Here is an 18,162-nt window from a genome sequence, read left to right as displayed (position 1 = left end):
CTGAACAGGTTCTGGTCCCCAGGTAATTAACGTCATTACCCTTTTCTCTATCTCTCTTAGAACTTTGCCAAAGAATTTGTGATCAGCGACCACAAAGAGCTGGAGGAGGAGTACATCAAGAATGAGCTGAAGAAAGCAGGGGGTGCTAATTATGATGCCCAGAATGAGTAAATGCACTAGCCACGTGGTACCATCTGCCTGGATCAGGAAGGGAGGGGCAAAGCACAACCACCCAACTAAATTCTGGTGAGGCGAACGAGAGAAGACCCGGCTTATTTGTGTGCACCTAAGAAGTCCCTTCCCTTCTCCCAAAATGGACTTTTTATTTTCCATTCCACTTCCCTCTTCCATATGAGCTGTTCTTATTTTTTACAAAAGTTGCACAAGTAACTCAGTCCCCAAGCAGATGCTGATGCTTTCTATAGCATGTTGGTTTACCTTTCTGTTTGGCCCCACACTTGTCATAGTCAACCTTGCTGGTCTTACAGGCCTGCCATGATATCCATTTTTATTTCTATTTTTTTGGTATGTGTTCACATTTGAATGGGGTTCAGAGTAGGCTCTGGTTACCCCCAGGAGAAGAATCTCTAGGAATTGTACACATACGGCATTTTCTAAAGTTCCTGATGGTATTCTTGGGACTACATAATTTTCCTTCTTCGACGTTCAGATCTACTTGAGTTGACTCCACTTAAACTTTGATTAAATTACCTGAGCTTAGCTGTCCAGTGGCAATAATGATGCTTAGCCGTTTAAAAAAAAAAAATAAAAATCTCGTTTTCAACTCTTAATCAATGGGAAGAAGTAAATTTTGCCTTAAAAATTGCTTGATGGTTGCTGTGCTGCACCTCCACCTTCCCCCTTCTGTAAAATTTGATCCAATGTGCTTTGAATGTTTTCAAGTTATCATGGCAACAGTAAACTGGAAAAAAAAAAAAAAAAAAAAAGTAAAATGTCTGGACATTTGTTCACTATTTAGTACCCAGCGATCTCTGGGGTTATTTTTTAAACAACTGCAAAAACAACAACTGCTGCATCCAAGCAGCCTTTTTTATTTTGCCCCCCTTGCAAAGGTCAGTTTAAAACGACGTCTTGAGTCATCTGGGGGGCCTTCAGGCAGCTCAGTGGTGGTCTAGCTTCATTACCCGAGAGATGGAGCAGAACAGACCTGTCCATTCGGAACAGAACGTTCAACAGCAGTCGGTCAATGCTGAACATTCAGGGATTAATCAAATAATATTGGCACAGTTTTAGTTACCAAACAAAGATCTTTTCTGTATTTTTTCTTTTCTTTTCTTTTTTTTTTCCCCATCTATGATGAGTGTCCCCGGAATTAAGTTTAGGGAAAACTGTGTATTGGGGGTTTGTGAGTTGGCGCTAATAAAAACCAGTAAAGAAATGTTTTTCAAAATAGTGTCTGTGACTGTTTAGTTCTTTTAACACAACCTGTTTGGGTTTGGTGGCTCTCTTAATTCTGGGTGTTTGTAGTGGGTGAAGGGAGGTAGGGTGCAGAGCAGGCAGCCTCGGTGCTCATTAGTAGAGCATAGCACTGGTTTAAACTCATTTAAGTGTATTTAGTGTATACCGACCCTGTCTGCACTTCCCCTTCTTGTAAGTGAGAGCTGACCATAGTCAGCTGACACACGCTATAAAGCTTTGTTAAGGAGCTCTGTGTCTGAATTTCCAGCACTGCAGATACCAGCTGGGAATTGTAATTAGGTCGTAGCATGTTTCACACTCTCCCAGCAGATGCAGGGAGGTCAGAAGCAGATTTCTGAGCGAGGAATGCATTTTTGGAGCAGGCTGCACAGATTTCCGTTAATGACTTGTGCCGTGTGTTACCATGCTGGACTAACTGTAGTAAAAACTTACCTAACAGGTAAATGAAATGGACATTTGTTGACAAGTTAAGATACAACAAAGAGGGCACAGAATGGAGTCTTGACTTCTAGCTCATCAATTCAAATGCAGCCCAGGTCAGTAAGCATTTAAACGCTGTTATGGCCTGAGTGAAATGACTGAGTCAGGTTACAGTCTAGGAACGAGACTGCATCAGAGATTGCACCACATCCAGCTTTGAAGCCTTGTTAGTCGTTACACGGTGACCAAGGGCTGTGTTGGCAAAGCGAACAAACTGCCCCCTCCCTTGTAGAGCTGCTCCCGTTTGGTCTGCTTTAAGGCACATCGGCAAGATGGTATGGAGAAGCTAGCATTACAGCTGCCTGCGCAGTACCTGCTTGATGGCTAGAAGAATTAAAGGCCACGTTCTGGCCACTGCTTTGCTCTGGTCCATGAACACAAGACCACCAGAGCCTTTTTAACCTGCTCCCACAGGCCTGGAGACGGGGGTGGCATAGTACTAGGATAGCAAGCATTAGGCCTTTCCCCCCGGCACAGGAAGTATCAGGGGTGTGGCTAGAGAAAGTGGGTGTGGTCAGAGTGCCACTGTTCTCCAATGATCCCTCGCTGCCAGACCTGCCCGCTGAGACTGCTCTAATTTGCACCCAGTTGAGGGTGGGAGATAAAAGTGATGAACAACCACTTTCTGCCCCTTCACGCTCGGGTCTTGTGCTGCTGTCTCCGCACAAGGATCTCCCCTTCAGTGTTTAGAAATGTTAATCCAGCACCTTTCAACCCTAACTCCACTTGAAGAAAATGGGAAGGTAAAGAAATTTATTTATGCCACCTACCAACTCAGGACTAGCTAGCCCTTCGGATCTTTTTGAAACCATTTCGCACCCAGGCTAGAATTCACCAGAATAGAATTAAATGAGTGGAACTGTATAAACAATAGCTATGGCTCAGATTTTCTTAAGCACTGTGTTGACCTTTCTCTGACTTTAGTTTCTACAGTTCTACTCTTTTAATAACAGTGTAATGGAAAATTTAAGATATCACTGAGCATCAAGTCAGTGATTGTCTCCCTCTTAAAATGTAAGGTTTGCTTTGTCTCAAAGAAATTTTTCAATCCACACCCTTTTCTGCCTATACTTCAAGCTGTTGAATGTAACGTTCCAGATGGTGACTTATAAGTCACATGAGGCAAGCTCTTCTTCAGGAATTAAGTCTTTCCCTTGGCCCCTCCCAGCCCCATTTCAATGTAAACTTAATTAAAATTAGAAATTAAAACCTGTACATTTTTAACAGGTTGATTTATACCCCCAACAAAGCAACCCCTTTTTCTAATTTATATCGGTTTCCGAGTTTATTGATAGGAAGCCGAATGCTCCTCCCTTTACTTGTATGATCACTTCCACCAAAGTCGCTGGGGCTCCCTGCGAACACCATTGTTCATAAAATAACGGATGTTATCTCCTCTGCAGACTAAAGCCTCTTTCTGGGGTGTTTGCTGTGCCCTTCTGGAAGAGCATTCAGCCGGTGTTCTGTGCGTGAGTTCTATTAAACACGTTTCCTCGCTTGATCAGTATAATAGTCAGCCCTAGCTCTTAGAGAACACTTTTCAGCAGGAGATCGCAAAGGGCACGGTATGGGCCACGCCGGGATAGCCTTTCTCACTTAGAATAGGACCTTACACCACACACAGTCCCACTAGGTCAGTGGGGCAACTTGAAAAGTAAAACGGCACTTCGTGTGAGTTAGGGCATTCCAGTCTGGCCCTGTGTGTTAGCCTTCTAACGTGTGTGTTCTTCGCATAGTGAGAGCTGTGACTGATTCATACCCCAGTCTGGGGTATATTTTAATGAGTGCAGTGGCGATGTTCAGAGGGTGTGCTTTTTACAAATGCAAGAGTCCTATTCCCCCACCACCACCACTTTGCATCTGTAGTCCCAGTCTTTTTGCTCTCCCCCCACCCTCTACTGGCTTTCATTATGCTTTTAAAGTACTATCTCTGCAGAGAAGTTTCTGGTGCCTTGTTGCGATGGCACTTAAGTCTTTAAAACACCTTCATTACCACAGCATCGCTCATGCTGCGCAGACTTTGTGGGGGTGGAGTTCTCTGCTGAGGATCCCCTCACCCCTCCGTTGAAGCCCAGGAGTGAATTAGCTGGAGTGACAAATTGTTGGGGGCTGCGTTTGGCACCGAACAGATTGAAACTGCTCCATGTTACTTTTACGTTTGGGGTTTCTAAAATCCTCAAAATTACCAGTGCAGCAGATGTAAAAGCAGCAGGAAAACCGCAACGGGGCTCATCATGCCTGGTCACCAAAGTGCTGGACTAACGTACATTTTTGTAAGAGAGCACCTCTGACCGCTGTATAATAGCAACCCCCCACTCTGAGTCAGTCTCTCTCGTAAATGACTGGTTCTGTTGCAGGCAAATTCTCACTATGACCCTGAGCAGTGTCCTCCTGAGAACAGAAACTAGCTGCACAAGATGATCCTTGCTGCAAAGACCGGAGCTCACAAGCTGGGGGTAAATAATCAGTGCTGTTTGTATCGTTTTTATGTACCACCGAGCCAAACAGCACATGATGCCAGATCCCTGGCTGGTGTTAAGTAGGCCACATTGTATGGAACCCTGTGGTGAGGTCCTAATCTTTGCAGCACTAAGTGTTGTGGGCATTTAATGCCAGGGCACCAGAGGAGCTGGAGACAAGGGTGAAGAAGAGCTGCAAGATTCCTTGTGAATTACAGACCGGTATGCGTTAATACCCCATACGTATTGTGTCATTGGAGCCAAGACCAGGCCTGCTAATGGATTATTTAGTCCATGATTTCTCTTTGTGAATTGTCCATGTTTGGTTCTTGAATTTCTCAAATTTATTGGGTTTTTCAGACTGATTCACTGAACAAGTTATGCAAATATATTTTTGGTCTGTAGGTTTTGATTGGAAACACATGGTTAGAGCCTCAGCTGCACCAGAGCAGTGATTGGCACATCTGTGGGGACAAGGCTTAAGTAGCTTTACATCACTTTTCCAGCCCCGTGATGGCAGGGGCTGCTGGGGACCAAATTGGTCGATGGTATGAAGTCAGAGCAACTTCACGGCTGCTCTAAGTTGCATCAGCAGATAATGGCCCTCAAGGCCTCTCTGTGCCAGCTGTCCTAACTGGAGCTCATTGCTCTCTGGCCCCACTGCCTCCCAACACTGACATGCATAGGGAAACTCCTGGTAATAGACCTTCTGCAGGCAGTGCCAAGGATCTCGTTGGATGGTCTGACAGTGTGGGGATGAGGTATCTCATGCAGAAGACTCCCCCTTACCTCTGGAAGATCCCCCGGGACTGGATCTCATGAGATCTAGGGATTCATGCGGGTGGAACTTCCATGTCATGGGGGAAACCACAGAAGGAAAGACTAGAACTGCAAACTTATGCAATCTCCACTCCCATACATGGGTAATTCCTGCTATTGGGGAGCATAAGGAGATTGGGAGTTCTCAAACAGGAGTGTCATTTCAGAAAAATTCAGGGGAAGGGGCAAAGCCATGTCAGCATATAGACCATCAGATACGATTATCTTATATCCTGCAAAGTCTGAGGTGTGTGTGAGTGGAGCATATAGATCTATGAAAAGTCTGATGGGAAGCAAAGCCAAGCATGGGGGGAACAACTGCTCCCCTTGACCCACAGCAAATGAGGCCTCCTGTTCTCAAAGGGGCTGATAACCATCACGGATTAGTGACTCAGGTAATGATAGGGGGTGAAACAACCTTGGGGGAATGCAAAGTGGCTCAGAATCAGGCAACCGCAGCAGCTATAAAACAAAACAAAGCAGGCTGGAAAAAAGTTCAGAGGAGCCTGCTGGTGCAGGAATGAAAGCTATTGCTGGTGGGCCCCTCTTGGGAAGTGTCACGGTATCTGTTATAGGCCCAACCTAAGAGTTCCAGTGTAAGGCACTGGGCAACACAGCCGGTCAGAGTGTGAGGCAATGGTATTTTTACAACATGATAAACTCTGTGCTGCTTTGTAGGAGTTAGTGCAATGAAAGGCCATTCACACCCTTCTCGGTCCTACATCGCTGCACAGCTCTGTCATGTTCCCTGATTTCCTTTGCATACACTACGTAAAAGGATAAATGGACACAAATCAGATATTAGGAATGGCAATATACAAAAGCCTGTAGGAGAACACTTCAACCTCGCTGGACACACAATAGCAGATTTAAAGGTAGTCATCCTGCAGCAAAAAAGATTTCAGGACCAGACTTCAAAGGGAAACTGCCGAGCTTCAGTTCATTTGCAAATTTGCATCATTTGCATCAGCTCAGGATTAAACACAGACTGTGACTGGCTCGCCGACGACAAAAGTAGTTTCTCCTCCCTTGGTGTTCACACCTCAACTGCTAGAAAAGGGCCTCATCCTCCCTGATTGAACTAACCTCCTTATCCCGAGCCTGATTCTTGCTTGCATATTTATACCTGCCTCTGGGAATTTCCACTCCATGCATCCGACGAAGTGGGTATTCACCCACGAAAGCTCATGCTCCAATACGTCTGTTAGTCTATAAGGTGCTACAGGACTCTTTGCCGCTTTTACAGATCCAGACTAACACGGCTACCCCTCTGAAGCTTTGCATACACTCTAGAGGCAACCCAGATGTTCCAAAGACAACCTCTTCAGCTTTCACTTATGGGCCTTAAACTAGCCCTGTTCACCTCACTTGTGTAGGTTTACTGCTGCCATGAAACAAATTGAAACGTACGAGGCTAGTTCACATTTTTTCAATCAGACTGTCCAGTGAGGTTTTTCATTAACCTTAACACTTCTTTAGAATGAGAGCGCCTTTCTATTTCAATACAGCGGACAGGGAACGGATGGCATCTGTTTGGCGCATATGACACTCGGGCACTAGATTAATAGACTTATCTCCTTTATCACGATTGGCCACATTTTTGCCTTGTAATTTGGCCTATCACTCAGCAAAAACCATAAGCAGGATGTAATGCATCCTACTGGCAAATGACAGCAATGCAGCTGCTCAAAGTGCAGCTGAACCGTTCAACAGTTCCAACGTAGTTTTATTAAGAAGCAAGCGAGATACCCAGGAGAGGTTCCAATAAGCAAAGCAGTTAAATGCTCTGAAAATAATCAGGGTGAAATCTTGGCCCCATGGGAGTCAGTTTTGCCATTAGCAAAAAAAATGAGACGTACTTGTGGCACCTTAGAGACTAACAAATGTATTGCCATTGACTTCCACGGGGCTAGGATCTCATCCTTTGTTGCAAAGCTCTCGTTGACTTCAGTGACAGTCCCGTATGGAAGCAGGTGTGTGGTTAAGACAGTCCCTTACAACAGTTGGTGTGTATACTTAAATACAGGTATTGGTCGCTGGGTTCTAGCACAGTTGTCTTTGACTCATGTGCATAAGGATTTTTTTTATGATCGCAGTGTGTTTGTGTGTGTGTGTGTGTGTGTGTGTGTGTTTGTGCATAAGTCATGGTTATAAAACTGGGCAGTAGATAACCTGAGGATCAACGTCTGTAGCTGTGTGCTTACCACCATCTTACCTGTCAAGGAATCCATAGGGACCCTTTCTACCAATAATAACCATGTTAAAGAGTGGATGTAACTAGTATAGTTCAGATCTAAGTGTAGATTTCAGTCTCCTAGATCCCTATGGACACTAATGTAATAGATTCATAGATTTGTAAGGGACCACTAGATCATCTAATCCAGTGAGACTCAGACTGAGGCTCGGGAGCTGCAAGTGGTTCTTTAATGTGTCTCCTGTGGCTCTTTGCAGCACATGATCTTAAAAGACTGTGTGATTTAATTATTAACCCATCTAAGTTATTAACTAATCAGGTTGCTTTTATTGTGTTACTAACCAGTTGCAGAATACTTGGTCAGTCATTTTGCTGTGATAATTATATATATTTATAAATAGTCTATATAAATAATAAATCTATCTAAAAAGTAATTGAAATAATGAATTGACATGACAGTGGCTCTTTTAGGTAATGCTGATCGTTAATTTGGCTCCTGAACCAGTGAGGTCTGAGTACCACTGATCTAGTTGGACCTCCTGCATAAGACAGGCCAGAGATTTTCACCCCGTTATACCTGCATTGAGCCCCATACTTGTGTTTGACTGAAGCATTTCTATACCTGGCTATACGTACAAGTGCCCCAAAAAGAGTTAAAACATGAACCGTGGCATGATTTGTAATCTGACTGTGGTCCCAGCTCCTCCATAAACATGAGTGGGCTTTTAATCATGTCAAGGGATTTAGTACATTGTGATTGGATCCCTCAATACAGGTGAAATTGTGGAGCAGATGAGACAGGCATGTGGCTGATCAACACACACGCATGCATGTGTAACACCAACAGACCCTGGTCATCATCGAACCTGGGGCCTCTGGAGCTTAATGGATGAGCCTCTACTTCATGAGCTAAAAGCCACATGGCCCTTAGCTAAGGCTGTAGAGCAGACTCATTAATCTCTCTCTAAGTGGTCTCGGTGCCAGTAGATGGAACAGAGGTGTGTGAGTTACATCCTCTCCCCTAGCTGAGGAAGCACATCCCAAGCTTCAGAGACTTCCCAGTTGAAATCTTGGACGAGCCCCTACTTGTAACACAGGCAGGATCGAACCTGGGGTTTCTGGAGTTTAATGCATGAGCCTCTACTTTTGCATGAGCTAAAAGCCATATCGCCCTTAGGTAAGGCTGTAGAGCAAACTCATTAATCTCTCTCTCTAAGACAGAGTTGGGCAAACTACGGCCCGCAGGCCAGACCCTCCTGCCCGGCCCCTGAGCTACTGGCCCAGGAGGCTAGCCCCTGGCCCCTCCCCCGTTGTCCCCACACCCCCGCAGCCTCAGCGCACCTGCTCTGGGCGGCCTGGCTGTAGCGCCACCAGCCACCAATGCTCCAGGCAGCGCGGTAAGGGGGCAGGGGGCATTGAATAGAGGGCAGAGGAGTTCGGGGTGGGGGTCAGGGGGTGGATAGGGGTCGGGGCGGTCAGAAGGCAGGGAACAGGGGGGTTGGATGGGGCAGGGGTCCTGGGGGGGCAGTCAGGAATGAGCAGGGGGTTGGATGGGGCAGCAGGGGGCAGTCAGGAGTGGGGGGTCCGGGGGTGGTCAGGGGACAGGGAGCAGGGGGTGGTGGATGGGGCAGGAGTCCCAGGGGGGCTGACAGGGAACGGGGGAGGGGGTTGATGGGGTAGGAGTCCCGGGGAGGCCGTCGGGGACAGGGACCAGGGGGGTTTGGATGGGACAGGAGTCCCGGGGGAGCCGTCAGGGGGCGAGAAGTTGGGCGGTCTGATAGGAGGCAGGGACTGGGCCACGCCTGGCTGTTTGGGGAGACACAGCCTCCCCTAACCGTCCCTCCATACAATTTTGTTAACCCGATGCGGCCCTCAGGCCAAAAAGTTTGCCCGTCCCTGCTCTAAGAGGTCTTTGTGCCACTAGCTGGGACAGAGCACCACACTCAGGAGGTGTCTGGGCTACATGTGCACGCTCTCACACCTTGTAAAATCAGAAATCAGCACTCTACCTCTTCCTTCAAACCGCCCTTTCTGCACATCCTTCAGGAACTGCCTTTCCTGTTCTAACACACTTCAGACAAACCATCGGGCGTTTTTTGCTTGGAGAACTTCATTGCTGCTGGGTTAATTTGGTTACATTTATGAAATGATTTGCTAGAAGATCTCAGTTGTGACCTTGCAGTTTACATCAGAGCCATACATCACTATCGCTATAAAAGTTTAGTGTCCTCATCTTCCATCGTTGAAAGTGAGCAACCTATCAGACAGAAGTGTAAATCTCTCAGAGCGCCCTTTTGCGGCTGACTACCTCGTTAACATTCCAGATTGTGAATCTGAAAACTCTCCCTCAACATTTTCACTGTCTTCTCTTGCTGATATTTAGCTCCTCAAGTGCTGGAGAAGGGAACCACTGTCTCCAAACAGTGCCTTCCTCCTGCTAACGCTATCTGAGGATTGTTACATGGAGCGAAGGAACTAGGACATGTGTGCCTAATCTAGAAGGTGTTTTGCTTACAGCTTTTGGGATGGTGTATTCTAGGCAGGGAGATGAAATGGGAAGCAGGAAGGGATTCAATAAATGAATGCCAGTGTTGAACAAATCCGCTCTGTTTTAAAGTATAACAACTCTAAGGTGGTTTCAGAGTAGCAGCCATGTTAGTCTGTATTCGCAAAAAGAAAAGGAGGACTTGTGGCACCTTAGAGACTAACCAATTTATTTGAGCATAAGCTTTCGTGAGCTACAGCTCACTTCATCGGATCTAAGGTGTGCTGCTGTAGCATTTCAGTGTAGATACTACCAATGCTGATGGGAGGGGTTCTCCTGTCGAGGTAGCTAATCCACCTTCCTGAGATGCAGAAGCTAGGCTGACGGAAGAATTTGTCTGTTGACCTAGTGCTGTCTACACCAGGGCTTAGGTAGGTATAGCTATGCCAATGTAAGTTCCCAGTGTAGACCAGGCCCGAGAGTCAAGCTCCCTGAAGACAGGGAGGGACCAATATATCCTGAGCATCTTGCAATGCACTACAGGACCAGCACAACAGGAGCCAATGGCTGGAAACTGACACCAGATGTCTTCAAATTAGAAATGAAAGAAGCATTTTTAAGAGTGAGGGGGGATTAACCACTGGAACAAACTACCAAAGGAAGTGGTAGATTCTCCATCTCTTGATGGCTTACAAGACCGGATGCCTTTCTGGAAGATGTACTTTGGTCCAACACAAAGCATTGGACTTCATATAGGGGTAATAGTTTAATGGCCTGTGATATACAGGTCAGACTGGATGATCTCGTGGTCCCTTCTGGCCTAAAACCAGGTAGCACCTCACTGCACTGTCCCAGGGCACAACGGGGATCGAGTTGTGCCTGAAAGTCAGAATTTGATCTCTTGCTTCCCCTGAATGTAAACTGAGCCAGCCCATTCACAAAGCTGATGTCTCCCTAATGCTTCCACGAAGACCAGAGCAGAGCCTGTCTGCACCCAGGGGTGGTGGAACTGAAGAGAGAACAAGGCTCTGTAATGAAAATATTGGGAGGGCCTCAGCCTGTGTAAACTCATGCATGCCTGGGATGGGGGCAGAGGCAAGAGTGGGACCCAGAGGGACTGGAGCAGCTGCCGTGGGGCCCAGGTTTGGGCTGGGGAGACGGGAGCAAGACCCAGAAGGTCAAGAACAGGCCCAAGACAAGGTAGGAACCCCCATGACCCACCTCTCCAGCTGGCTGCATCCCCTCTCTCCCATTGAGTCTCAGAACCTCCCCTCACACTACCTCCTATCCCTTCGCCCCCATCCCCAATTGCCGGGAGCTTCTGCTTACCCCCACCCCATCTGCACCTATGTCTCTCTTGTAGCTATAGAAACACTGGAACATGTGTTTGAAATCCTGCTTTCTTTTATTTCCAGCCCCATTGTTATTAGAGTAAAGGGCTGAAGGAGGATGGATGTTTTAAGACAAATGCTACTTTGAGCGCAGCCTTAAAAGCTGAAGCCATCCAGTGTGAAAAGAATGTAGGAATTGACGTAGAATTAAATTCAGTCAGTAAAAGTTCATCGTCTTAAATCTGAAGGGCAAGACACCAAGAGAGTTTGATTTTAAATATATTCAATCACCTTTTAAAGGCACAGCATTTCAGTGAAGCAGTGTGACCTAGTGGACTGAACACTAGCCTGGATCTCAGAAGACCTGAGTTCTATTCCCAGCTCTGTTGTTAGCCTGCTGTGTAACCCTGGGCCAATCGCTCCCCCCTCTGTGCCTCAGTTTCCCTATTAATAAAATGGGGGTAATGATGCTGACATCCTTTATAAACTGCTTTGAGACCTACTAATGAAGAGTGCTGTATAAGAGAGGTGAATATTATTACTTTACATCGGGTCAGCAATTCTTCCCATGGAGCTCCATGGCATTGCTGGGCTAACAGAAAATCTATTTACCTCAAACCTTCATAGAACAAAAAGATAAAAACGTAGGGCCTGATTTTCAACCTACCCTTCGACCAGGCTGCTTTCTCCCCTTCCTTTTTGTCTGAAGGAAGGGGAGAAAGGAGGTAGTTAGATTTTGTAATGCTGCCACTTAAAACCCCCATCATCAATCAGCATCCAGTGAACAAATGAGAATGTAGCAAAATAATGCAGAGAAACATAAAAAACAAACCCCAAAACTGTAGGATCTGCAGGTTTTTTCCTGCATCAGTGATTTTTTCCTCTCCCTGATGTTAAAGCGGGTGTTTTAGAAGATTGTACCGTGTGTGTCTCACTGAGACATTTACCTCATCAAACTCAGCAATTTAACAAATTGTTCAGTGCAAACTGGACCCTCCAAGGCTTTGGGGGTGTTCCTGCTCCATGTGATAATCTTTCTTGCTTGAGGAACCATTACTAGGTTGTCTGAGTGAGTAGAAGTGATGTGAATATGATGGGAATTATCCTTGTGTTTTTCTCCTTTTCTTTGGACCTCGCTGCTCTGCTAACAAGAAAGGAAACAGTGAATGTTGTGCTATGCTTCTGTCTTTTCCATTTCAATATCTGAACTGCCACTAACATCTAGACAGCAAAAAAGTACAGTAGCAGACTAAGTCACACACATCTGCTGCCACTTACAAAAGATGCTAAAATGAAGGGGAATGTGGATGTGGGTAGTAACTATACATCTTGCATTCTGTATCCTGTGCAGAGTGACAAAAACTAGTTTCATAGCTAAAATTCAGACAAATCCTATAGAGGCTACCACCTACATCCCACATTTTACAGCTTTACAATCTATGAAAGACTTCTAAAATGTTGTAAGCAGAAGTAATTCACACCTTGCTTTCAACAGTCTAAAACCACCACATATAGTCCAAAATTCTCCTGAAGTTTGGCTTTTTTTTTTTTGAAACTTAAATTACAATAACAAAAATCAAACTTCAGCATAAACTTTCTCTCCAAGCTTGGCTATCCTCACTGTTTCCCAAGAATCCCTTCTCTGTCCTAGTCATTAGTTCCCTCTCTTTTATACTAGATGGAGCTAGCAAGCTCCACCTGCAAGTGTGAGTCAGCAATAATTACTCTGCATCTTTATGCTGGCTTTTGCTCCTGAGCTCAGTATGCCTCAAAAGTCCTGCTAGAAATTGTCATCCTGTTAGAAAGGATCGTCGAGAATATATGTAAACATCATTTTTATTTTGAATTCATGCTTTATTGCAAACTTTGACATCTAGAGAGTCACAAAAAAGAGCACACACACACACATACACACACATATATGTTTAATGGAAAACTGGTATTGAGTTCATTTTTGGGAAAAAAAATTTTTAGTAAAATCCATGTTGCTGGCAGGAATAATTTCAAAGCCACTGGTTCTGGCATGTTACATTTTGAAACTAAAGAAGTTTCTTTGACAGAAATGCCACATACCTAGAGGGACAAAAGATCTTTTTGTATGTGTGTGAAAGTTGGCCCGTTACTGGATCAAGAACTCCAAACTAGCAAACAAGGAAATCTGAACCAGCAATAGACCATTTGGGGACTTTTTACAATAGAGTTTTCTAATATCATTCATAGCAGTAATTTTTTGAATTCTTGGCTTTTAAAAGGTTCTTTGTGAGGAAAATGTGGCTTAGATTGAATCAGGGATATGGGAGTTGGACTGAAACACAGTCCACTTTCCCATTAAATAGAATACTTTTCACATTAGATGGAAGTGGGAATGAATCAGAGATGAATCAGAGATAGGCCTGATTTACAAAGTTTGGATACAAAGCCAGATCTGAACTTCCTCTCTATCCTGGGTCTGGGGCAGAGAAAAGAGAGTCATATCTAGGGGTTTGGTTCCAGTCCAACTCTTATGTGAATCATTAACCAATTTAAAAAGGAAAAGAATTGCCACTCCAGGGGCTTAGCCCTGAAGTGCTACATGAGAGTTTTAGAATCAAATCCTGTAGTGCCCTGGGAACTGAAAACATTCAGTGTCCCCCTGGAGGCCCTCAGCACCTTGCAGGATCCATCCTTTAGTTCAGAATTTCAGCTGATACTATATGACTTTTTGTTTATTTGTCAATAACAGTGTGGAGAAAGAGACTGAAGTTTCTCGTTTCCAGGACATAAGACAGAGTGATCCATGTGTTAAAAGACTAAGGAGGTGTGCAAGGACTTGAAGAATAGTTTCTGAGGCTGTCTCCTGCTGAGTGATTTATAGAACTGTGTTGCCACTGGTCTCTAAGCAAGCAGTAGCTGTGTGATTCAGGGAATCAATTATAGACACACATGGATAGGTTGATCATACTGGCATTCACATCTTTACTTATTGGTGATGGTGATGCCAAGTGAGCTAAATAAACCTGTGCCAACATTTGCATCTTGAATCTCTGATTGAAATTAAATTCATTTCAAATCGCCAGGGGAACTGACTCCAACTAATTTCAACGGCGAAGGAATTTTTCAAAGGGAAAGATGTCAACATCTTAGAGCCAAACATAAGCTACAGCTGCCCGGGGGAATGCGTAGTAGCATGTGCAAATAGCTGTAAATGTTCCCAGGTAAGATGCTGTTTTCCATACACGCAGACCCCTTTGCCCGTGCACGTTAGGCAGCTTCCTTTGAAAATTTGGCCTTTAATGGCCCACTGTCAAAAATGTTCATGGTTTTGTATATTGTACATCAACATTCACCATTCAAAAACCTGCCCACAGTTCAACAATCAGCCTGACGACTAGAGCTAGAAAGACAAATTTCACTATATTTCCACACTCCCCCCAATCCCAAATATCAATTCCATGGAAATGTTCGGTGTAGCTCCACTGACAAAACATCCAGACAGATTCTGTTCTGTAACAGTTCTCTGGGTAATCAATGCCCATATGGTCAGGGTTTAGCTGATCGCCATATTTGGAGTCGGGAAGGAATTTTCCTCCAGGGCAGATTGGAAGAGGCCCTGGAGGTTTTTCGCCTTCCTCTGTAGCATGGGGCACCAGTCACTTGCTGGAGGATTCTCTGCTCCTTGAAGTCTTTAAACCATGATTTGAGGACTTCAATAGCTCAGACATAGGTGAGGTTTTTCACAGGAGTGGGTGGGTGAGATTCTGTGGCCTGCGTTGTGCAGGAGGTCAGACTAGATGATCATAATGGTCCCTTCTGATCTTAGTTTCTATGAATCTATGAATGCCCAGTCACAAAAAACTGAATTCCTGCACCTCTTCTGCCACGGAACATCAAAATGTTGACTTTCCCAGCACTTCTGAATCATTAGGAACATTGTGCTATAAATATTACAAAAATATGGCAGTAAGAACAAGATACTGAAGGAAGGGCAGTTGGATACCAGGCCACCCTCACACTGGATGGGGCTGAGGCTACGTAGTTAAAGAATGAAGAGATGGGAGAGATCGGTTCCTGTAGGTCACCTAATCCATCCCAGTACCAGTGCAAGATTGTTCCCTATTGTGAGGAGAAAAGTGGTCTCCAACAGGTGCCCAGTTATGTGTGTTTATAGTCTCATATCGAATTTCATTGCATGAATTAGGACTGAACTCAGGATCTGTTAAAGAACGTTAGCTGGGAGTCCAATCCTGTGAGGTACTGTGCTCCCTCAGTGCCACTGAAGTCAATGGGATTTTTATAACTGATTTTCATAGGAACAGCCACTCAGCTATCACTATGATGGGTGTTTAGGTAGACAGACAGACAATGACCCTGTGTCAATGAAAGCTGAACTTGCTCAGCTCCTAGCAGGACTGAGTGCTTACTTAGGTTAATAAAAAGAAAAAGGAAAAACAATTTAATTCTCAGGAGACAAGTTATCCATACCTGTTCTTTCATGCCGGAAGATAAGTTTGGTTTCATTAACATAAAATTTTCCCGTTAATATGTTTCTCTGTGGGCCTGGAGAGCTCAAAATTTCATTTCTCTAGACTGGTAGAAACAAGATGAGATCAACCCAGACAACAGCTCCTAGGTGCACTAAGTTAGTTTTTGAGCAGTGAGCCCTACAGAAAAGGCTGCTGGACTCTGGAGCCATGCTGGGCAGATGCCAGAATTAAGTGGTACTTCTCAGCCGGATCTTCAAGGAGATACAAGCTGAGACATTCTTCTCCACCAGCTCAGGAAGAAAGGACGAGAAAGAGAATGTATTACAGTGCTTCAGGTCTGACGGCTTTGTCAGACATCCAGAGATGCACTGGAGCTGAGTTGCATCTTTGCCCTTTTCTTCAGTGTGATGGGTTGATATTCATTTAGGGAGAAGCTTAATGTTGACACTGGCTCAAGTCCATCAATGTTATTTTTACATCATCTTTCTACTTGACACTGTTCCCCTTAGCATATTCCACATGCTGAAGCAGTAAGGCGGTACGGGCCGGTACGGCAAACCGATAAAAAGTGGCCACCAGTACCGGCCCATACCCAGCTGACTTTAAAGTGCTGCTGCGGCAAAGGACCCTGCTTAAAGCACTGGCGGGGGGGGGGGCGCAAAAGGAGCAGCTGCCCTGGGGCTGGCGATTTAAAAGGGCCCGGGGCTCCGGCCGCTGGAGTCCCAGGCCCTTTAAATCACCACTGGAGCCCTGGGCTGTGCGGGCCAGGCAACGTGGAAGGGCTGGCTGGGGAACACTGACCCCGCCAGCCCCGACCCTTCTGCCTGAGTCCCAGCCCTTTCCGGGGGGGGCCGGAGCTGGCCCCCATACCGGTAAGTCTTCGCCTTTACTTTTACCCCTGGATATCCAGCAGATAGAGCGGTGTTGCTCAAAGTAATCAACTTTGGCTGGTGCTGGGTTACAAATCACTTTAGTCCTGAATGCAGAGGTAGTGAAATGCTGTTACCAATGTTGTTGTCATGAATAAAGAACTGTGCTTAACCTGTCCCAAATGAGGGGCTCCCCTTCTGCTGAAAGGAACTTGGTAAGCCAGGGGCTCGAATGCCAGCGCCCTATGCAATTAAGACGGGTGGGGACAGGTGTCCCAGCCAGAAGGTGTGGACACTCCCAAGGGTCCCTGGTCTGGTTTAACCTGTTCCTCCCCACTGTTTAAAGAAAGAGCTAAATAGGCTTCATTAGGAGCCTCTTATTTTAAATGCTCAATCAGAGCTGAAAACACTTGTGGTTGTACCGTGTTTCTGCCCAGCCTGCTAAGAGCTAAAAATGACAGAAACTGACCTGCAGAGAGTCAGCAGAAGGTGACTGATGGGCAGCCGACAGGAGCAGCCAGTGGGAGCAGCGAACAGGTGGCTGGAGGGAGCCTGGCTGGTGGGATCTTTGAGCAGGCAGCCAGCAGGAGCAGCCAGCCAGAGCAAGTACTCAGATGGTGGAGTAAACAAGGTGCCTTCTTCTCCAGGTGGGAGGTGAACTCACACAGATGCACTTCTGAATCCCAGGTCCTCACTGACCAAGGACAACCACTGTGAGCGAGGTATGGTGAGGGAGCAGAGGGGGACACAGTAAAGAAACTTTTGGTTGTAGAACTCAAGAACATGAGGCAGAAGGCACTGCCCCATGCACTCGGGGTCAGTGTCCTGCTCATAATTTTGTTAATGAATCCTGCTTGTGGCACTTTCCCTAATAAATGTCAGGAGATTTCTCTTCTTTCATTAAAAGTTTCTTTTCTACACTCAGACTCTGTGCTTGCGAGAGGGGACGTATTGCCTCTCAGAGGCGCCCAGGTATGGTGTGGAATTTTCCCAGGTGGGGGCTTGAGCTGGTTTTGTGTTGCATTGTTGAAAAGCAACCCCTAGGTATTGAACCTGGCCCTGGTTGCTCCTGGCTCCCTCTGGCAGAAGGGTTACATATGCTAGTAAACCCAAATCAGTACAGGACTCTTTTACATATGTAATCACCGTTCTGAGACAGAAAACTGGGAGCTTGAACTTTAGGTATCCATATGGATTGAGTGGCTTAGTGGAGGATCACATGACACCGATTCAAATGCTTCAGGAGGCAGATAAAGAATAAGCTCCCAGTCAAAATGCATCATAGATGAATAACGACTCCTGTTTCAGGAGTGATGAGTAAGACACACTTAAATCAGAGGCTTGAATTACCTCATGTCCTGAGGGAATGAGAAGTTCTGGGTCAGGGCTGCATAATTAGCAGGATAGAATGGGAAGACCTTGGCTGCTATTACTCGGTGTTGCTCTTGTTAATCCCTTTATACCTGCACTGCAGTGTGTGTATAGAGATGAATGTCAATGCTGGGAGCTTCTGGATATGTTAATATTCACTCAGAACATTTGAAGAGATTGACCCCCCCCCCATGCACCCGCACTGCCAGAAGGCACTCCTCACCACCACCATCCCCATCAGAGTGTTGCTG

The 18,162-nt window shown here is 45.7% G+C and overlaps 1 protein-coding gene across 1 annotated transcript in view; it reads left to right on the top strand.

The window, feature by feature from the left end:
- The window catches only part of COTL1 (coactosin like F-actin binding protein 1), a 29,587-nt gene extending 28,640 nt beyond the window's left edge, over positions 1–947 (top strand). The window contains exon 5 of the mRNA XM_074968847.1: positions 61–947. Coding sequence (XP_074824948.1) covers positions 61–171 — 111 coding nt within the window. The 3' untranslated portion in view covers positions 172–947. The remainder of the gene's footprint in view (positions 1–60) is intronic.
- The last annotated feature ends 17,215 nt before the right edge of the window (positions 948–18,162 follow it).

Source organism: Natator depressus, chromosome 12 (assembly GCF_965152275.1).
Source record: "Natator depressus isolate rNatDep1 chromosome 12, rNatDep2.hap1, whole genome shotgun sequence".
In the NCBI taxonomy this organism is placed as follows: domain Eukaryota; kingdom Metazoa; phylum Chordata; order Testudines; family Cheloniidae; genus Natator; species Natator depressus.
The sequence above is the reverse complement of the archived record's forward strand: the minus strand, read 5'-3'. Positions and strand labels throughout refer to the sequence as shown.